At 37.1% G+C, this 18,062-nt stretch overlaps 1 protein-coding gene across 1 annotated transcript in view; it reads left to right on the forward strand.

Annotated features, from left to right (window-relative positions):
• The window catches only part of LGR5 (leucine rich repeat containing G protein-coupled receptor 5), a 157,424-nt gene that overhangs the window by 89,483 nt on the left and 49,879 nt on the right, over positions 1–18,062 (forward strand). Inside the window, exons 3-4 of the mRNA XM_017867508.1 lie at positions 6,588–6,659; positions 17,280–17,351. Coding sequence (XP_017722997.1) covers positions 6,588–6,659; positions 17,280–17,351 — 144 coding nt within the window. The remainder of the gene's footprint in view (positions 1–6,587; positions 6,660–17,279; positions 17,352–18,062) is intronic.

Below are 18,062 nucleotides of genomic sequence, written 5' to 3' on the forward strand. Positions count from 1 at the left end.
GTATTCTACATAGCACTTTGGATAACTAATCAAATGCATGAGGATCATACATAATGTAACTGTAAGTATAAAACGTTGCTCCTCTTTGACTGCCTACATTCCACCTCGACCCTAGTGGCTCATCAGGTTGGATTTTTCTTCCACACCAAATCCCACCACTTCATGCCACCTCTGCCACTGCTACACTATCCCACCATCTCCCATCTGAAGCATTTAGTCCCTCCTGTGCTTCCACTCTTGACCCCCTGGTCTATTCTCCGCTTTAAAAGGGTCCCATTGAAAATGCTGGCAAACTATGCATCTAACAAAGATCTAATATCCAGTATCTATAAGAAACTTAAAAATATTTACAAGAAAAAAACAAAGAAAGTAAAAAGTGGGCAGACACTTTTCAAAAGAAGACATACATGCAGCCAACAAGTATATGAAAAAAAAAAGCTCAGCATTACTGATAATTAGAGAAATGCAAATCAAAACCACAATGAGATACCGTCTCACACCAGTCAGAATGCCTATAATTAAAAAGTCAAAAAATAACAGATGCTGGCAAGATCGTGGAGAAAAAGGAATGTTTACACAGTGTTGGTGGGAGTGAAAATTAGCTCAACCGTTGTGAAGACAGTGTGGCTATTCCTCAGAGACCTAAAAACAGAACTACCATTCAACCCAGCAATACATTACTGGGTATATACCCAAAGGAATGTAAATCATTCTATTATAAAGACACATGAATGCATATGCTCATTGCAGCACTATTCACTGTACCAAAGACATGAAATCAACCTAAATCCCCATCAGTGGTAGACTGGATAAAGAAAATGTGGTACCTTTACACCATGGAATATTATTCAGCCATAAAAAAGAACAAGATCATGTCCTTTGCAGAAACATGGATGGAGCTGGATGGAGGCCATTATCCTTAGCAAACTAACACAGGAACAGAAAACCAGGTACCACATACTCTTACTTACAAGTGGGAGCTAAATGATGAGAACACGTGGACACATAGAGAGGAACAACACACACTGGGGCCTATCAGAGGATGGGAGGAGGCAAAGGATCAGGAAAAAATAACTAATGGGTACTGGGCTTGATACCTGGGTGATGAAATAATCTGTACAACAAACCCCCATGACACAAGTTTACCTATATAACAAACCTGCATATGTACCCTGGACTTAAAAGTTAAATAAATATATATACAAAAGGGTCCCATCAGAAGGACATTTCTAAAACACAGATCTGATCACATTACTCTCTGATTTGAAATCCTTGCAAAGACCTTTATGGGATGGGCCTGGACACCTCTCCAACCTTACCTCCTGCCATCCTCCTGCTGTCATTCCACTCCAGCCATGCTCGCCTCCTTGCAGCTTCTGGACCACACCAGGCACACTCTACCTCAGAAATTTTGTTGTCTTTATATCAATACCTGCATGGTGCAGGCGTCTACTGAAATGCCTACTTAGCAGAGAGATTTTTCTGACCATCTTATCTGAAATAATAGCCCATCACCACCACAACCACCACCCATTGCTCTCTATCCCTTTGCTTTGATTTTGCTTTTTTCAGAGCATTTTTCATGTTATATTATTCACTTGACTTTTTATTTAATAACTATCTTGTCACATTCGAATACCAGCTCCATGAGGTTAGGGACTTTATCCTGGTATTCACTGCTGTATCACTGTCACCTAAAGAGGTACTAACACAAAGCTGGGCACTGTGGCTCACGCCTGTAATCCTAACACTTTGGGAGGCTGAGGCAGCGAATCGCTTGAGTCCAGGAATTTGAGACCAGCCTGGACAACATGGCAAAACCCTGTCTCTACAAAAAAAAAAAAAAAAATACAAAATTTAGCCGGGCATGGTGTCACATGCCTGTAGTTCCGCTACTTGTGGGGCTGAGGCGGGAAGATTGGTTGAGCTTGGGAGGCAAGGTTGCAGTGAGCCAAGTTTGAGTTACTGCACTCTAGCCTGGGTGACAGAGTGAGACCCTGTTTCAAAAAAATAATAATAATAAATAAATAAATATTAAAAAAAAATAAAGTGGCACGAGCACAGAGCAGGCCCTCAATAAATACTGTGGGATATAAAAAAGATAGCTTCAGATGTAGAGGAATTATAACCCTGATGCATTATTAGTAGGAATATATAAAAGTGTAATCATTTTTCCAATGGTTATGCACAGAACCACCATTTGACCCAAGAATTCCACTACTAGATAGATACCCAAAGGAATGGAATCCAGGGACTCAGATATTTGTACACTAATATTCATAGCATCACTGTTCACAAGAGCCAAAAGATGGAAATAATACAACTTTCAATTAACAGATGAAGGGATAAACAAAATGCAGTATATACATACAACGGTACCTTATTCTATCACAAAAAGGAATGCAATTTTGATATATGATATAACACGGTTGGACACTGAAAATATTATGCTTAGTGAAATAAGTCAGATACAAAAAGAAAACATTATATGATTCCACTAATATGAGATACCTAGAAAAAGCAAATTCATAGAGATAGGATGTAGAATAGAAATTACCAGGGGCTGGAAATAAGGGGAATGGAGGGATCTTGCTAATCAGGTATGGAGATTTTGTTTGGGATAATCAAAAATTTGGGTGTAGATAGTGGTGATGGTTAGACAACATTGCGAATATATATAATGCTACTGAATTGGAATACTATGCAGCCATGAAAAAGGATGAGTTTATGTCCTTTGCAGCGACATAGATGAAAGTGGAAACCATCATTCTCAGCAAAGTAACACAAAGCAAAGTAACACAAGAAGAGAAAACCAAACACCGCATGTTCTCGCTCATAAGTGGGAATTGAACAATGAGAACACTTGGACACAGGGAGGGGAACATCACACACGGGGCCTGTCGGGGGATGGGGACTGGGGGAGGGACACCTTTAGGAGAAATACCTAAATGATGAGTTGATGGGTGCAGCAAACCAACATGGCACATATATACCTATGTAACAAACCTGCACATTGTGCACATGTACCCCAGAACTTAAAGTATAATAAAAAATAATCTCTAGACAGGCAGGCTAGTGTGGGAGGAAAATTTTTTAAATGTTACTGAATCTACACATACAAATGTTTAAAATGGTAAATATTATTTCATATATATTTTACCACAATAAAAATATGCATAACCAAGACCAGAAAAAAAGATAGCTTGAAAGAATAACATTTCTTCCCAACTTAGACTGACTTTTAGGAAAATAGCAACATGCGATGTCTGTGATAGTTCAGGTGCACCAATTGCAAGCTAACAATAGGAAGACAAAAGGCAAATAAAGCAGAGAGACGGAGAATATTATAGATTGAAACAGCTTTGCAAACACAATGCATTGGGGCCAATATCTAGGCAAGTATGATACCATACCTTTCTTTCCTGCAATGGAGGTTTACCAGCCCAGACAACTAAATAATCCTTCAGTCCTTGACTCTCAGAGGATACCACAGGGTCCATCCTGATTCGATTATTCACCCAAAACAGACTTCAGAGCTTTGGGACAGCTCAGTTCCACAGGGTCATCCAGGAGCCCGGGTTCCTTCTGGTTTTCTGTTGTTCTTGTTTTGCCTTCTGTGGAATGTTCTCCAAACCAGAATTGTTGATGATGTCTCACCAGTACCCCTTCTGCAGGAAGGGGAAATTGAAGAAATTAAGAACAAGCAATGTCTGTTTAAGGAGGTGATACAGGTGTTTCATATATCACTTTTGATCACAGTTGAATTTAGTTACATAATCAGGGTTAGATGCAAGGAAGACTGGAAAATCAGACTGTAGCTGGGTGGCCATGTAATCTGCTAAAATTCTGGGTGGGGGGATTATTCTACAAGGGGAGAATGGATACTGGGGGACAGTCAGTAGTCTTTACTCAACTGGTTAGTTAGACACTACTGGGGCAACCTACTTTCAGACAGTATTCAAGGCCCTATACGGATACCAAGAGAATACCCAGGTTCAAGGAGTTCCCAGTCTTTCATGTGTCATAAGACAAGTACACAATATAACACAAGGTATATAGTAAAATCTATAGCAAGACACAAAGTGCTACCAAAGGAGTTCAAAGTAGAGAGATGGACCATCAGAAACTGAGCTTTCCAAATGCTTTCCAAACTCATGGGCAATCTCTCTACTTTGAAGTCCTTTGGTAGCACTGAGGTTGCTTTGAAAAACGGAGTGAAAGGAGAGTATTTTAGGTGGAACAAAGGGCTAGAGCAGGGAATGTGGAGGGCATGTCTAAAAAAAGCAAACCTCGTGGTCTAGTTCAGTTCTAGCATCCAGTAGGGATCAGGGAATTTTCAGAAAAGAGTCTGAGGACTTTTCATTTCTATTTACCTGGCATGGAAACTGACAGAGAGTTTTCGAATAGGGCAGTAATATGGTCAGAGTTGTCTTTATAAAGACCATCAGTGAATATGGAGTGGGTGGGAGTAGGTCGAGACTGAATATGGGGAGACAAGATGGAAGGTCAGAGTTAGTGTCTAAAGAGGGTTTTCCGATAAGACAGTTTTATAGGAAATAAAGAAATAAAACATCTCTTAAGTTACCCTGGTCAAATATTATGCTGAATTACATGTTAATAACACATATTTATTAAGTGCCTACACCATAGTTAGGCTAGTAGCTCTCAAACCTTTCTGACCATGTATAGGAAGAAACAAATTTCCTCTCCTCAATCCATTTTCACAAATATATTTGGAAACAAAGTATTATAAAACAATACTTCAGTCAATTCATTCTGCTGTTTGTCTACTCTATTCTTTTTCTTAATTTTAGAGCGGACCACTAAATTATTTATCACTTGAAAAAACACTTCTTTAGGTACCATGAGATAGGTAGGAAGAATACAATATAAGAGCTATCCAAGTCTTTTAAAAGATTGTATCTGTTAAGAAAAGGAAAAACAGGGACAAACACAAATGACCACAAGACAAGGTAGGGAAATCATGGAGGTTTGGATCTGGAAGGGACCCAAGAAGCCATTTTATCTTAATATTTCTTGTAATTAGTGGGACAGCAAGGCTCAGCAATATTAACTAACTTCAATTCAACAACACAAAGCAAGTTAGTGCTGCAGACGCAGGATAAGCAGAGCCTCTCGGAGAGATCCTAGGACCTTCTTATGTTGTTAATGTTTTTAAGCATAATTTTTTAAAGTGTGTTGTATTTTAATTTTATTTCATTTGCATTGCATAAATAATGCTTTAAATACACATACCACAAATACTACTCTGAAGTTCTATTCATATGATAAGTGTAGCATTTCTTTAAATATTCATTTATAGTATATTATCAGTGGTGTGAAGTGGCAATGGGACGTATATTTAAAGTTGTATGAGAAATGGCTTATTTCAGTCCAGTCAGTGGATCTCTGACTGAATACTCTCTCCTTTAAAGATAGTATCAAAGGTATACATTTGAGGCTGTTAGGTCCTTCAGAAATAAGCACTGGTCAATTGGACCAACCGAATCCTTATCCCCAAATCCCCATCTCCATCAAAAAAAGCAGGGGGCTGGGTACTATGGCACACCCCTATAGTTCCAGCTACTCAGGGGGCTGAGGCAGGAGGATTGCTTGAGCCTAGGAGTTCAAGGCCAGCCTTGGCAATAAACCATCTCTAAAAAAGAAAAAAAAAAAAAGGAAACAGGGCAAAGGTATATTGAGTCCCAGTTCTACTCACCATTCTGTATGATCAGCTTCTCAAAATACTGTGCTCTTTGGAGTCACATTGTTGTTTTTGCATTTTCCATTTTGTTCTTTAACATATGAGGTTATGGCTTTGATGTGGCTGCAGAAAAAATACTGAATCACATGTTTCAGGTACCACATCTTGTTGATCTTTTGCACAATTTTTCACTGTGGCTATCTCCTACGTAGAAAAATATTATAAAGTAACCTTCTAAAATTTTACCATTTAATAATGTCAGAATTTTCCATTAAATAACCTATGTTAATGTCCTTCATGCTAATATCTCTTTGTTTTCAATTTTTTTAAGTATTGCTCTATCAAATCATGTTAAATTAAGCTACTCTGTCCTTTGCTGGTGGAGTTTAGAAAAAAGTGATTGTGATAGTCTACACTCTTATTTGACAAATTTAATAAGAAAGTTGGGTATTTCGAGGTATAGTTGCAACAGAAATATTCTAATGTTTATCTAATCTATTTTATGCTTACAAAGAATAGTTGTAAAACTCATGTGACAGTCACATTTTGACATTATAATTTTTTGCAAATTATCATATGGTGTTAGCATTTGCTTAAAAATTGTTTAAAGGAAAGTTTTATATATATGCACATATGGTATAAGCTATTAAATGGTTTATTGTGAAGTAGGTAATTTATTACATTTCTTTTTAGGCACTTCTGCCAACATTTTAATTAGAAATTTATAGATTTTTTTGCAAAATATAACAAAACAAAGTTCTTGACAGTTGCTTTTGATACTTGTGGTTTAAACATAGTTGTATTGCATTTTTTTTTTAACAATTAAATGCCTTCCACATGAAGAGGTATGCTCACTCTCTCTCCTCTCCGTTGAAACCCACAGACGTCTTGCGGGAAACGCTCTGACATACATTCCCAAGGGAGCATTCACCGGCCTTTACAGTCTTAAAGTTCTGTAAGTAAACTGAGTGTTGTTGGATATATTTCTGATTTTAGTGTCAAATGGCTGCTAATTAACTTGTAAAAGTTGATTGTCTCTAATAAACTATTTACATCCATGGGATAATTCATCTAAATTCAAGTTTACTTCATTGGTACCATAGAGCCATATCATACTTGGCTAAATTTGTATGTGAAAAAAAATTCGTCTCTCCATTTCTAATTTTAATATCTTAAATTTTTGCCTTTAAATAACTACCTTATCAACTCAGACTTTTAAAAGAGTATTTCCCTTTCCTTTTGTGTTATAAAATTGGGGTGCATGTCTTCAAAAGCACTTTGATGACAGGGTGAGTAAATCACTGTGATGCTGACATAATGAGACCACAGCTTCAAACTGGCTTCAAAGGGTCGTGAATAAGCATCAGCTGAAAAAACCAAGTTTGTGTTCCACCTGTGAGTAGATAGGGCATAACCTAGTGTATAGCAGATACACTGAGCAGTGGTTTATTTGTTAATTCATTGAAAATTGTAAATATATGAGGTTTCTCATTATTTAATGTCCAATTTCTCAATTTGTTTATCAGAAAACTCATTATTATTAAATACTTCCTTCTTCTGGTACCCATTGTTTAATTTTCTTTTAGTTTATTCTGTGTAGAAAAAAGAGGCACTTATGTAGATAAAATAGTTAATGCAAGAAAAAGTTTATCTCAGAAAAAAATCCTGATTTTCTTTCTTTGACGTAAAAGTTATTAACTTTGATATATTTCTGCTTATTGAAAATTGCATTTCAGTGGCCTAAAAGACACATAGGTTAAAAAAACAGTTTAATTCAATTTAATATTTCGTTAAGAGTGAAATTCAACAGCAGAACCGTTATTTGATCACCTTAGGACATTAGGTTTGGTTTCCCTTCCTCTGTCTGAATTTTTTCTTTTCTTTTTTTTTTTTTTTTTGCTACTAAGAAGAAATGTTTTTAAGTTGTAATGTTGCCAAACCCTAATAGTAATTCCTTTTGTGGTAAAATTCTGAGTTGTACATAGTTTCACAAACCCCCCAAAAATATCTGGAACCGTTCAAAATGTATTGTGAGAGTCAAGTTTAGGTAAGAACTAAAGTGATTTTTTTTTCTCATGTCGAGCTATATACCACTAAGTATTTGGGATACTTTTTAAATAAATTTTACTAGAATCAATTATTTTATTTCACTTAACAAAGTGTATATTGGATATATAAGCTAGTGTGTGTGTGTGTCTCCAGACATCATAATTATACTTTAATTATAAATATGTAAAGTGAATATGTATAAATTAATATGGATATATATGAATTATATATAAATTAGTTATAATTACATATAATTATAATTTTAAACTTTGAATTCTTAAATATGAATTATACTAATTAGTATGAAGTCATACTAATTTTTCTATCATAACATTTTTATATTTTATATTAATAATTATACCATTATATATTTCTAATTGCATTCACCAGTGCATTACTAGTGAATGTTTGTTTCCCACAATGCCCTAAAGATCCATGAAATTAGAGATATCATCTGTCTCGGTCACTGGTATATCCTCAGCTCCTAGGACACTTCCTTACTTAAGTAGACATTTAATAAATATTTGTTGAATTAATGATTCAGGCTGATGATCTAGAGAGAATAAGGGAGTTCTAGACTTTTCAACCTTTTCTTCATTTTGTATGATATTGACCCAATGCTATATGTTTATTAATAGAATATCTATTGTGTATTAAACAAAAAAGTTGTGCCTTCATATCTGATATGTTCTTTTACTTACAAACAGGCTTTTTACCCAGAATGCTCCTGCACACACTTTGCTGCTTCTTAAGGTGCATTTTACCTGAACACTCCAGAGAGCACTGGATTGATCTGATTCAAAAATGAAAAGCATAGGTTATTTCTCAAGCTATCTATTAAAATGTACCCTTTCCATCAGAAAAAAAAATGATATTTAGACCCTCTCTTTTATCCACTCCTACTAACCAATGTTTCCTGTCTCCTGTACAATCAAGGGTTCAGCAAAGCCTAGTGCATGTCATGCTCAAATTAGCGTTAAACAAATTATTACTAGAAATATAAAGATCAATAAATATTGTTCATGCCCTTGAAGAGTTTGTAATGTAGTGACACACTGTGGGACCAAGATAGTGGGGCAAAGACATAAAAACAGAGATCACTTCTGATTTTTGTGGAAAGTGTGTCCAGATATCTGTGCAGGGTACTGTGAAACTACAGAGGTTGGGGAGTTGATGTCGTCCCATCCGGTGGCTCAGATGTGGCTTCCTGGGAGAGAGTCTTTCCCGGAGATGACCCAGGAGCTGAATCTTGAAGCACAACTAGGAATTAGCCCCTCAAATAAGATAGCCGACTGAGGGGACAATATGTACAGCAACACAGAGTCAAGAAAGACCTGGGATGAACAGGTAGCTCCAAGCAGGTTAGTGCTTGAGCATTCAGGAGACGCTACAGAGCATTTGGAGAAGAGCTCGCAAAGACAGGAGTCCCAGTTGCAGGGATCCCATATGTTAAGTCAAAAAAAGTGGACATTATTATATCCTAGGCATGCTGAGGAGTCAAGGAAAAGATGTACGTAAGTGAGGAAAGGCCATGTTCAGACTTTGTACTATAGCTGGGTCCCTGTCAGTGTGAGGAGAGTTCAAGAGGAAAAAAATCTTGCCAGAAATTGTGTTCACTCTTCTCTTTACTTTGCTGACCTGAAGACTAATATTCAATGAATGGCCTCAAATTGTCAAATATTTTTGAAAGTATTTTGGTTTTTGTATTAGGTTGTTTGTGCTATGATAACAGCATACCACAAACTGGGTAATTTATAAAGAAGAGAAGTTTATTTCTCATAGTTCTGGAGGCTGGGAAGTCCAAGATCAAGGTGCTGGCATCTGGTGAGGGCCACTCTCTGCTTTCAAGATGGCATCTTGAGGGCCAAATCCTCTGGAGGGTAGGAATGTTGTGTCCTCCTGTGGCAGAAGGTGGAAAGGCAAAAAGGGAATAAACTTCTTCCAACAAGGCTTTTTACAATGGAATTAATCTATTTCATATGATTGTACTCCAAACATTTTTAAGGCAATAATACAAAATATTTATAAAGCAAACTTTTAAGGAAATTCATTGAGATCACCATTTCTTAATTTTCTGCTAATTTAATTAAAACATCTCCCAAAGGCTCTACCCAACACCTCCCAAAGGGCCCCACCTCCCAACACTGTTGCATTGGGGATTAAGTTTCAACATGATTTTTGGAGGGGACATAAACATTCAAACCATAACAGCCTTAAAACAATTTTTCTCAGCAATATTGGTTCTGTCTGTTACAGAGTGTTTTGGAAATTTGTGGGAGCATCTTTGGTTGTCCAGATGATTGGCATGTAGTAAGCTGTCCTGCAATGCGCTGCACAGCCCAGCATAAAGAATTCTCCCTTATTCTGGCTTCTGACTGTCCCTCCATATCAACTATAAATCAATAATACTTTAACGTGTAATTGTATTGAAACGTTTTATAAGAAGTTCTGCATATGCTTAATAATTTGCACAGGAAAAATTAAATGGAATAAACATTTTCTCTCAAGATAATTAAATAAGTAACTAGTTTATACATCCTGTCTATTCCTGATATTTTAAGATTTCTAACTACACATTTAGTTTAAAATCGTGTCAGTAGCTGGGCACAGTGGCTCACGCCTATATAATCCCAGCACTTTGGGAGGCAGAGGTGACTGAATTACTTGAGCTCAGGAGTTCAAGACCAGCCTGGGCAGAATGACAAAACCCCATCTCCACAAAAAATACAAAAATTAGCCTGGCATGGTGATGAATGCCTGTGGTCCCAGCTACTCAGGAGGCTGATATGGGAGGATTTCATGAACCCAGGAGGTTGGGGCTACAGTGAGCCAAGATTGCACCACTACACTGTAGCCTAGGTGACAGAGCAAGACCTGTCTCAAAAAATATATAAATAAAATAAAATAATGCAGTAGAAGACTTACCTCAAAAGTCACAAAACAAATTAAAAATATGGAACCATGGAAATGTGCAACCTCTTTAAAATAACTATTGTTAAATTACCAGAGTAACAAGAAACACAGGATCTCATTGAATTTCATCAGCAAAGTTTGCTTTATAAATATTTTGTATTATTGTCTTTTAAGGTTTTTAGAGCACAATCATATGAAATTTATGTTGTGATAATTATATAATGACTTACTTATCTGAGGGTGGCAGGTTTGTTGCTTTTTTAATCTTACTCTTTTACTACCTAGCAAAGTCTACCACCCAACTTCTGAGAAGGCAGTTTTGTGACTATTTCTTTTTCCAATTTAGCCTCAATTCTCTGTTGCCTGTGGAGGGATTTTCAGGGCCTTTTAAAGTACTGGGGAACGAATGCTTGCTTCAGAATGTTATGGAATTTTAAGACAGGATAAATATTCTCTGTGATATTTCCACACTATCTTGCCCTAAAACATAGAGAATTATTTTGACACTATTCATCTGTAAGGAACACTCATTTGGGAGAATACTCATGCTCAATTGTGAGTATCGCACTTCCTGATTTTCTCCACCATGACATTTGTAATTTGACTTGGCATATTATATTTATTTTAATAAAGATTATTTCCTTCTTTCCCTTATATAAGTTATGATCTGTTATTATATATCTGTATTAGTTCCTTTTCACACTGCTATAAAGAACTACCTGAGACTGGGTAATTTATAAAGAAAAGAGCTTTAATTGGCTCATAGTTCTGCATGGCTGGGGAGGCCTCAGGAAACTTACAATCATGGCGGAAGCCGCAAGGCATGTCCTACATTGCATCAGCAGGGAGAGAGCGAGGGGAGATCTGCCACACATTCTTAAACCATCCGATCTCGTGAAAACTCACTCGCTATCATGAGAACAGCATGGCAGAAACCCCCCCACCATGATCCAATCACCTCCCACCAGGTCCCTCCCCCAACCTGTGAGGATTACAATTTAACATGAAGTTTGGGTGGGGACACAGAGCCAAACCATATCAGTGTCTCAACTAGTTTTTATTCTAGTATCCATCTAGACCTCTACTTACATGTTCCCATTCTCATGCAGAATGGCTTCTGATCACATTATTTTTCTCACACCCAACCTTATTTATTAAAAGTAGAGGCAAACGGCTGTCATCCCAGCACTTTGGAAGGCTGAGACGGACAGATCACCTGAGGTCAGGAGTTTAAGACCATCCTGGCCAACACGGTGAAACCTCATCTCTACTAAAAATACAAAAATGAGCTAGGTGTCATGGTGCACCCCTGTAATCCCAGCTACTCGGGAGGCTGAGGCACAAGAATCTCTTGAACCTGGGAGGCAGAGGCTGCACTGAGCCAAGATAGTACTACTGTACTCCAGCCTGGGCAACAGAGTGAGACTCTGTCTCAAAAAAAAAGTAGAGGCAGGCATCTGATTCATTCATAAAAATGTTTCCTGAGGTAGTTGCATATGAGCATCATGTATATAATGACATTTATATCATCTTACTATAAATTACTTTTCTTATATTCTTTATAATACATTTAGGGCACATCAATAAACTATACTGACACTTTTCTTTGAAATAATGTGTGTAAATAGGCTACCATTCTATGAATTTTACTTAAGTATAATAGAAGTGGCATTACAAAATGTTTGTTATTAAAGAGAACATTGCATCCAATATACTTGAGAACCACAGTGCTAGAGGTAAAATGCTGAACAAGATAGACCTGTCCCTACTCTCATGAAAACTCTCTTAACTATTTTATAAAGTTCAAAAGTGGCTGGAGAAAAGAAATAACTGATGGTATTGTGATATGGGGAGGAAGATAATGTGAGAGTAATATTTGTCTGGGCCCTGACCTGAATAAGGATGGTAAAGAGGGCACATGGACAAAGAAGAGAAAAATAATCTTGATCCAGTCTATTAAGATGGAGAATGAAGACAGCAGCAGCTATCCTTGGCTAGGTCTGTTTTACATCTGAAATCTTATTACTGTGAATGCTAAAACATCCCTAATATTTAAAGTTATTTTTCCTGTAAATATTGGCCCTAATAAAAATAATAAGTAATTGGTTCTATATGGCAAAATATCCAGTCCGTGGAATTCTGAACCAGGCTGTCCTCAGCAAAGGTTCATTTTCCAGTGTAAGTCATTCCATGAAAGAATGGCTCATCCTTCTGCCACCCAACACCAAAACCAAAGCCACATGGAGGTGATGGGTAAAACTAGCCATAGAAAAGTCACAATTAGCCAAAATTCCCCCATTCTCATGTAGACCCAGAATAGAGCCTTGATGGTTACTTTATATCCACACAGAGGACAAATAGGCCAAGGAAATACCTAAGAATTGAGCCATCCATTGTAACCAAGTTCCCATTCAGCAGGTTATTTAATCTCCCTCTCGGTCACTGTACCTGTTCTTACTTAGTCCTGTTGGCAAAAAAAAAAAAAAAAAAAAAAAAAAAAAAAGGTGGGGAGGGACCAAAAAATTGTATAGAGTAGCATGGGAATGCTGTATGAAATAGTGATTATTTTAAAGCTCCTGGGACAAAGAAATTAAGAAAATATAGAAGTCATCTTTTGTCTCTAGAGAAAGTGTTTCATTTTCTTTTCCTAATCATATGTGAATGATAAAAATGAAGTTTTACATGCCTACACCTATATTCAGTATGTTTATATTGCATGTATTCAGTAAGGAGTATTTTCAAAAGAAATCAGCAGCCATGTGTAAATGTTTTGTTTTAATTGCACCCCCTAGCACTATAAACCTTATAATTGTTTTGTCTCCCATTGGAATATCTTAAACAAAAACAGAATTTTCTAATTAACCCACTGGAGACTTATAATGATATAATAAAGATAACTTGCTCTTGTTTTGTCATTTGAAAGTAATTAAACAAAAGTTCCTTATTTAGGGAGTGATCAGGGCTTAAATTTTTTTTTAAGTTATATTCTTGGTGTTTTACTGGTAGACATAGTTGAAAATTTAAGTCATTGGGAGGTAGCTTGAGGGTAGCTTTAAAAGTTATCATTGGCCAGGCGCGGTGGCTCACGCCTGTAATCCCAGCACTTTGGGAGGCCGAGGTGGGTGGATCATTTGAGGTCAGGAGTTCAAGACAAGCCTGGCCAACATGGTGAAACCCCATCTCTACTAAAAATATAAAAATTAGCAGGCGGTAGTGGCACATGCCTCTAATCCCAGCTACTCGGGAGGCTGAGGCAGGAGAATCGCTTGAACCCGGGAGGTGGAGGTTGCGGTGAGTGGAGATTACACCACTGGACTCCCATGTGGGCAACAGAGTGAGACCCTGTCCCCCAACCCCACAAAAAAAAGTTATCATTACTAAAGTTCATTTAAGTTCCATTCTCTGAAGGAAGATACATAAAGCAGCAGAGAAAGTTCTCCACTATTCAATGACGAGAAGCTATCTGAAACTCTCTTATCTTCCACCTCAATTTTTCAGATATTTTAGGGAAATCATACTTTAAGAGTTTCACTGTTTGGTTGGTAAAGCAAAGGACAATGCAGTACATACTTTGTACCAATAATATATTATTTATTAATAAACAGTTCAGACATCAATTAATTCTATTATCTTTATCTTATCATTTAAATGTATCACAAAAGTAAAGCAATACCTAGAAAACATTTTTGTGAACTTAAAATTGGATGATGGATTGAAACTGCTTGGGAAAATGTAAAATGACAAAAATGTAAAATAACAATAAAATAACACAGAAATCCAAACTTTTAATATTCAGGTAAATTATGCAAAACATAGAATTCGAGTTTCAATTCTCCTAATTCCCTAACTGGTAAGTGAAGTGTAGGGATCTTCCTAAAACTCAACTTTATTCCTAAGGAACAAATACATTTGAGACTCTTGGCTTATGAAATTTTAATTGAATCCAAGTTTAACATAATGAAATTAGTTGAGTAGAACTATTGGAATACAAGTGACATAATTACGTTCCTTAGAAAACAATCTCAGGCATGGTGAGAAAGGCATAATTTTATGATCTCCAAATATTTTCAAGTCTTATTTGTATATGAGCACGTATTTATATACATAAAAGTACTATAAATACTTTCATATTTTAATCCTCCAACACCTTTTCAACCAGATGATTTTATTCCCGTTATACAGATAAAAGACCAAAGGTCAGGAGGTTAAATGAGTTTCCTCGCCAAGACTAAAAGCTTAGGTCTTATCTCCAAGCCCAATGCAGCTCTTCCTCAAGGTCAAATGAAGATTTTTTTTTTTCTTTTTTTGAGACAGGGTCTCGTTTTGTCCAGAGTAAGTAGGACTAAAGGTACATGCAACCACTCCTACTTCCCCAAGTGAAAATATCCTATTAGAAATATTTAGATAACTGGGTATAGTAACTCACACCCATAGTCCAGGCTACTCTAGAGGCTGAAGCAGGGGAATCCCTTGAGCTCAGGAGTTCGAGTCCAGTCCTGGGCAACAAAGCGAGACTCTCCTATCTTTCTTTTCTAAAAAAATAAATAAATAGGCTGGGTGCAGTGGCTCACACCTGGGATTACAGAATCCCAGAACTTTGGGAGGTTGAGGTGGGAGGATCACTTGAGGTCAGAAGTTTGAGACTAGCCTGGCCAACATGGTGAAACCCCGTCTCTACTACAAATACAAAAATTAGCTGGGCACGGTGACGCGTGCCGGTAGTCCCAGCTACTGGGGAGGCTGAGGCAAAAAAATCGCTTGAACTCAGGAGGTGGAGGTTGCAGTAAGCCGAGATTGTGCCACTGTACTTCAGTCTGGCGACAGAGTGAGATTCCATCTCAAAATAAATACATACATACATACATACATACATACATACATACATAAATATTTAGCACAGCATGCGGTGGTTCTCAGTGGGTGGTGCCCTGCTCAGCAGTATTGGCATCACCTGAGAGCTTATTACAAGCATGAATCTCCTGGCCCTTACTCAGACCTACTAAACCAGAAACTTTGGGGTGGGGCCCAGCATTCTGTTATAACCTTCCAATGGCTTTTGATGAACCCTAAAGTTTGACAACCACTGGCACAGAGTTTTCTTTTTCTCTGGCTCATTAAATTGTCAAATCCAGTACAAAATTATTAGTTTCGAAAAGGGCCTATTAATGTACATTAAAAGGGCCAATTTTTACTGAATGCTTATCATGTAGCAAGCATTGTTCTATGAACCATCACTCATTGAATCATCACAATGAGCCCTGCAAGGTAGGTGTTATTACTGATCACTGAGGCATGGAGAGATTTGGTGATTTTCCCATCTCTAGTGGCGGAGAAGAAGTGGTCAGATTTGAGAATCCATGTTCTTAACCATACCGTTCATATGCAATCTGATAATTTGCACAGTCAGCACATATGCCTCAAGAGAATGCTGCCTGGTGCGCTGGAAAACACACCAACCTTTGGAGTTAGACACACCTGGGTGGAATTCCAGCTAGTCAGGTAGTAAACAGAAACTTCCTTTGTAGAGATGAAAGAACCAGGCAGATTGTTTCCGAAATACAAACACAAGTTTGCAACTTAATAAGTAGAAATATTTCTTTCAAATTTCTGCTTTCCTAAAATAGTCTTCTGCCTCAGGCTTACATAGACTACAAATACTGGGAGAAAAAAAAATGTGCTGCAAAATTCTTGTGTTATAAACATTTACGAATAAGGTAGCAAACTATAAGGAATCTCGTGGGAATTTGTTTCCATGCTGTTTCCTCATTAGCAATGATATATTTTTATTTCATAGCTCCCAGGTGTTTCCATTCTGTTATCCCCATAATCTGAAAACTGTTCAAGTTTTCAAGTGCAAGTGCAAAACACAAATACTTCACAAAAGAATTTAGCTTATATCAAAATACAGCCATGCAGAAAAGGTAGACAATTTTAGCATCCTACCGTTATCCTTATTTCCATTTGGTGTAATCTATACAAGCAGCAGAATGATCCTTTAAAAACATACATAAGAGCATGCCATTTTCGTACATATGCCCTTCAACAGTGGTTTCTCATCACACATAAAATAAGGCCTTATGTTGGCCGGGAAGCCCTCCATGAGATAGTCTCAGGCTCTCTCTCTCCCAACCTCAAGTCCTCACTCATTCCTCAGACACAGTTGGTCCTTTGCTGCTCCTTTAACAAGTCAAGCAAGCTCCCTCCAGCCTCCAGCCCTTGTACTTACTCTTCCCTTTTCCTTGGTAACTTCCCAAATGTTCACAAGGATTTTCTACCTGTCTTCCTTCTGGCCTCCAGTTAAATATCACCTTTCAGAGAGACCTTCCCTGACCACTTTTAAAATAAAAATCTCACTCCCTGATACCATCTATCCCATATTCATCGTTTTGTTTTTTATTCATAGTACTTATCATTTGTCTCATGTTATATTAATATATTCATTTGTTCATCTTTAATTATCTTCACTCTTCACAGAAATTTAAGCTCCCCAAAAGAGAAGACTTTGTCTGATGCTCTGTTGTTTTTCTGACACCTGGAACAGTGTCTGGCCCTGTTATGGCCTGTTATTGTTCATTTTTTTTAAACATTTTTCTTTATTTCTTTTAACATACAGTATGCTGCAGAATAATCAGCTAAGACAGGTACCCACAGAAGCTCTGCAGAATTTGCGAAGCCTTCAATCCCTGTAAGTATAGTAGACATTGCAAAATATATTTAAGATCAATTTGGGAAAAGCATTGAAATGTTCAGTTGGCCATTTTAGTATGTTCCTTGGTTGGGAGTCATATCTAAATAAATTGTGAATGAGAGCCCATTAGAGTAACAACTCTTCATCGTCTCATTGAGCGATATGTATGGGAGGAACCAGTGTTAGAGTTTGGGGTTTTAGGGTGGACATTTAATTTCAATACCTCTAGTCCAAAGCACTACTTCCAAGATCCTGTCCTACATTCCCCTGTAATATTCTTGCTTCTGAATTCAAATAAGAAATAATGCTTTCCTTGTACTTAAAACAATAGATGCTGTATTAGGAGATATACCTAATGTAAGTGATGAGTTAATGGGTGCAGCACACCAACATGGCACATATATACATATGTAACAAAACCTGCATGTTGTGCACATGTACCCTAGAACTTAAAGTATAATTTAAAAAAATAAATAATAAAAAAATAGATGCTGTAATCTAGACATTTTGACATCTTTGATTTATTCTGTTTTTAGATTGAGTTGTCTTGTAATCAAGTTTTTTCGAGTCAAATAAAGGCTTACTTTTTTAGTACTGCCTATATAATACATTAGGGATCCTCAAGTCAGGAGCCTAAGATCTACTGGTATATTCTGAAGCTTTCCCATCACAGAACACAGATGTGCAGATGTAGCCATAAACAATCCC

Source organism: Rhinopithecus bieti, unplaced genomic scaffold (genome assembly GCF_001698545.2).
Source record: "Rhinopithecus bieti isolate Rb0 unplaced genomic scaffold, ASM169854v2 scaffold_3874, whole genome shotgun sequence".
In the NCBI taxonomy this organism is placed as follows: Eukaryota; Metazoa; Chordata; class Mammalia; order Primates; family Cercopithecidae; genus Rhinopithecus; species Rhinopithecus bieti.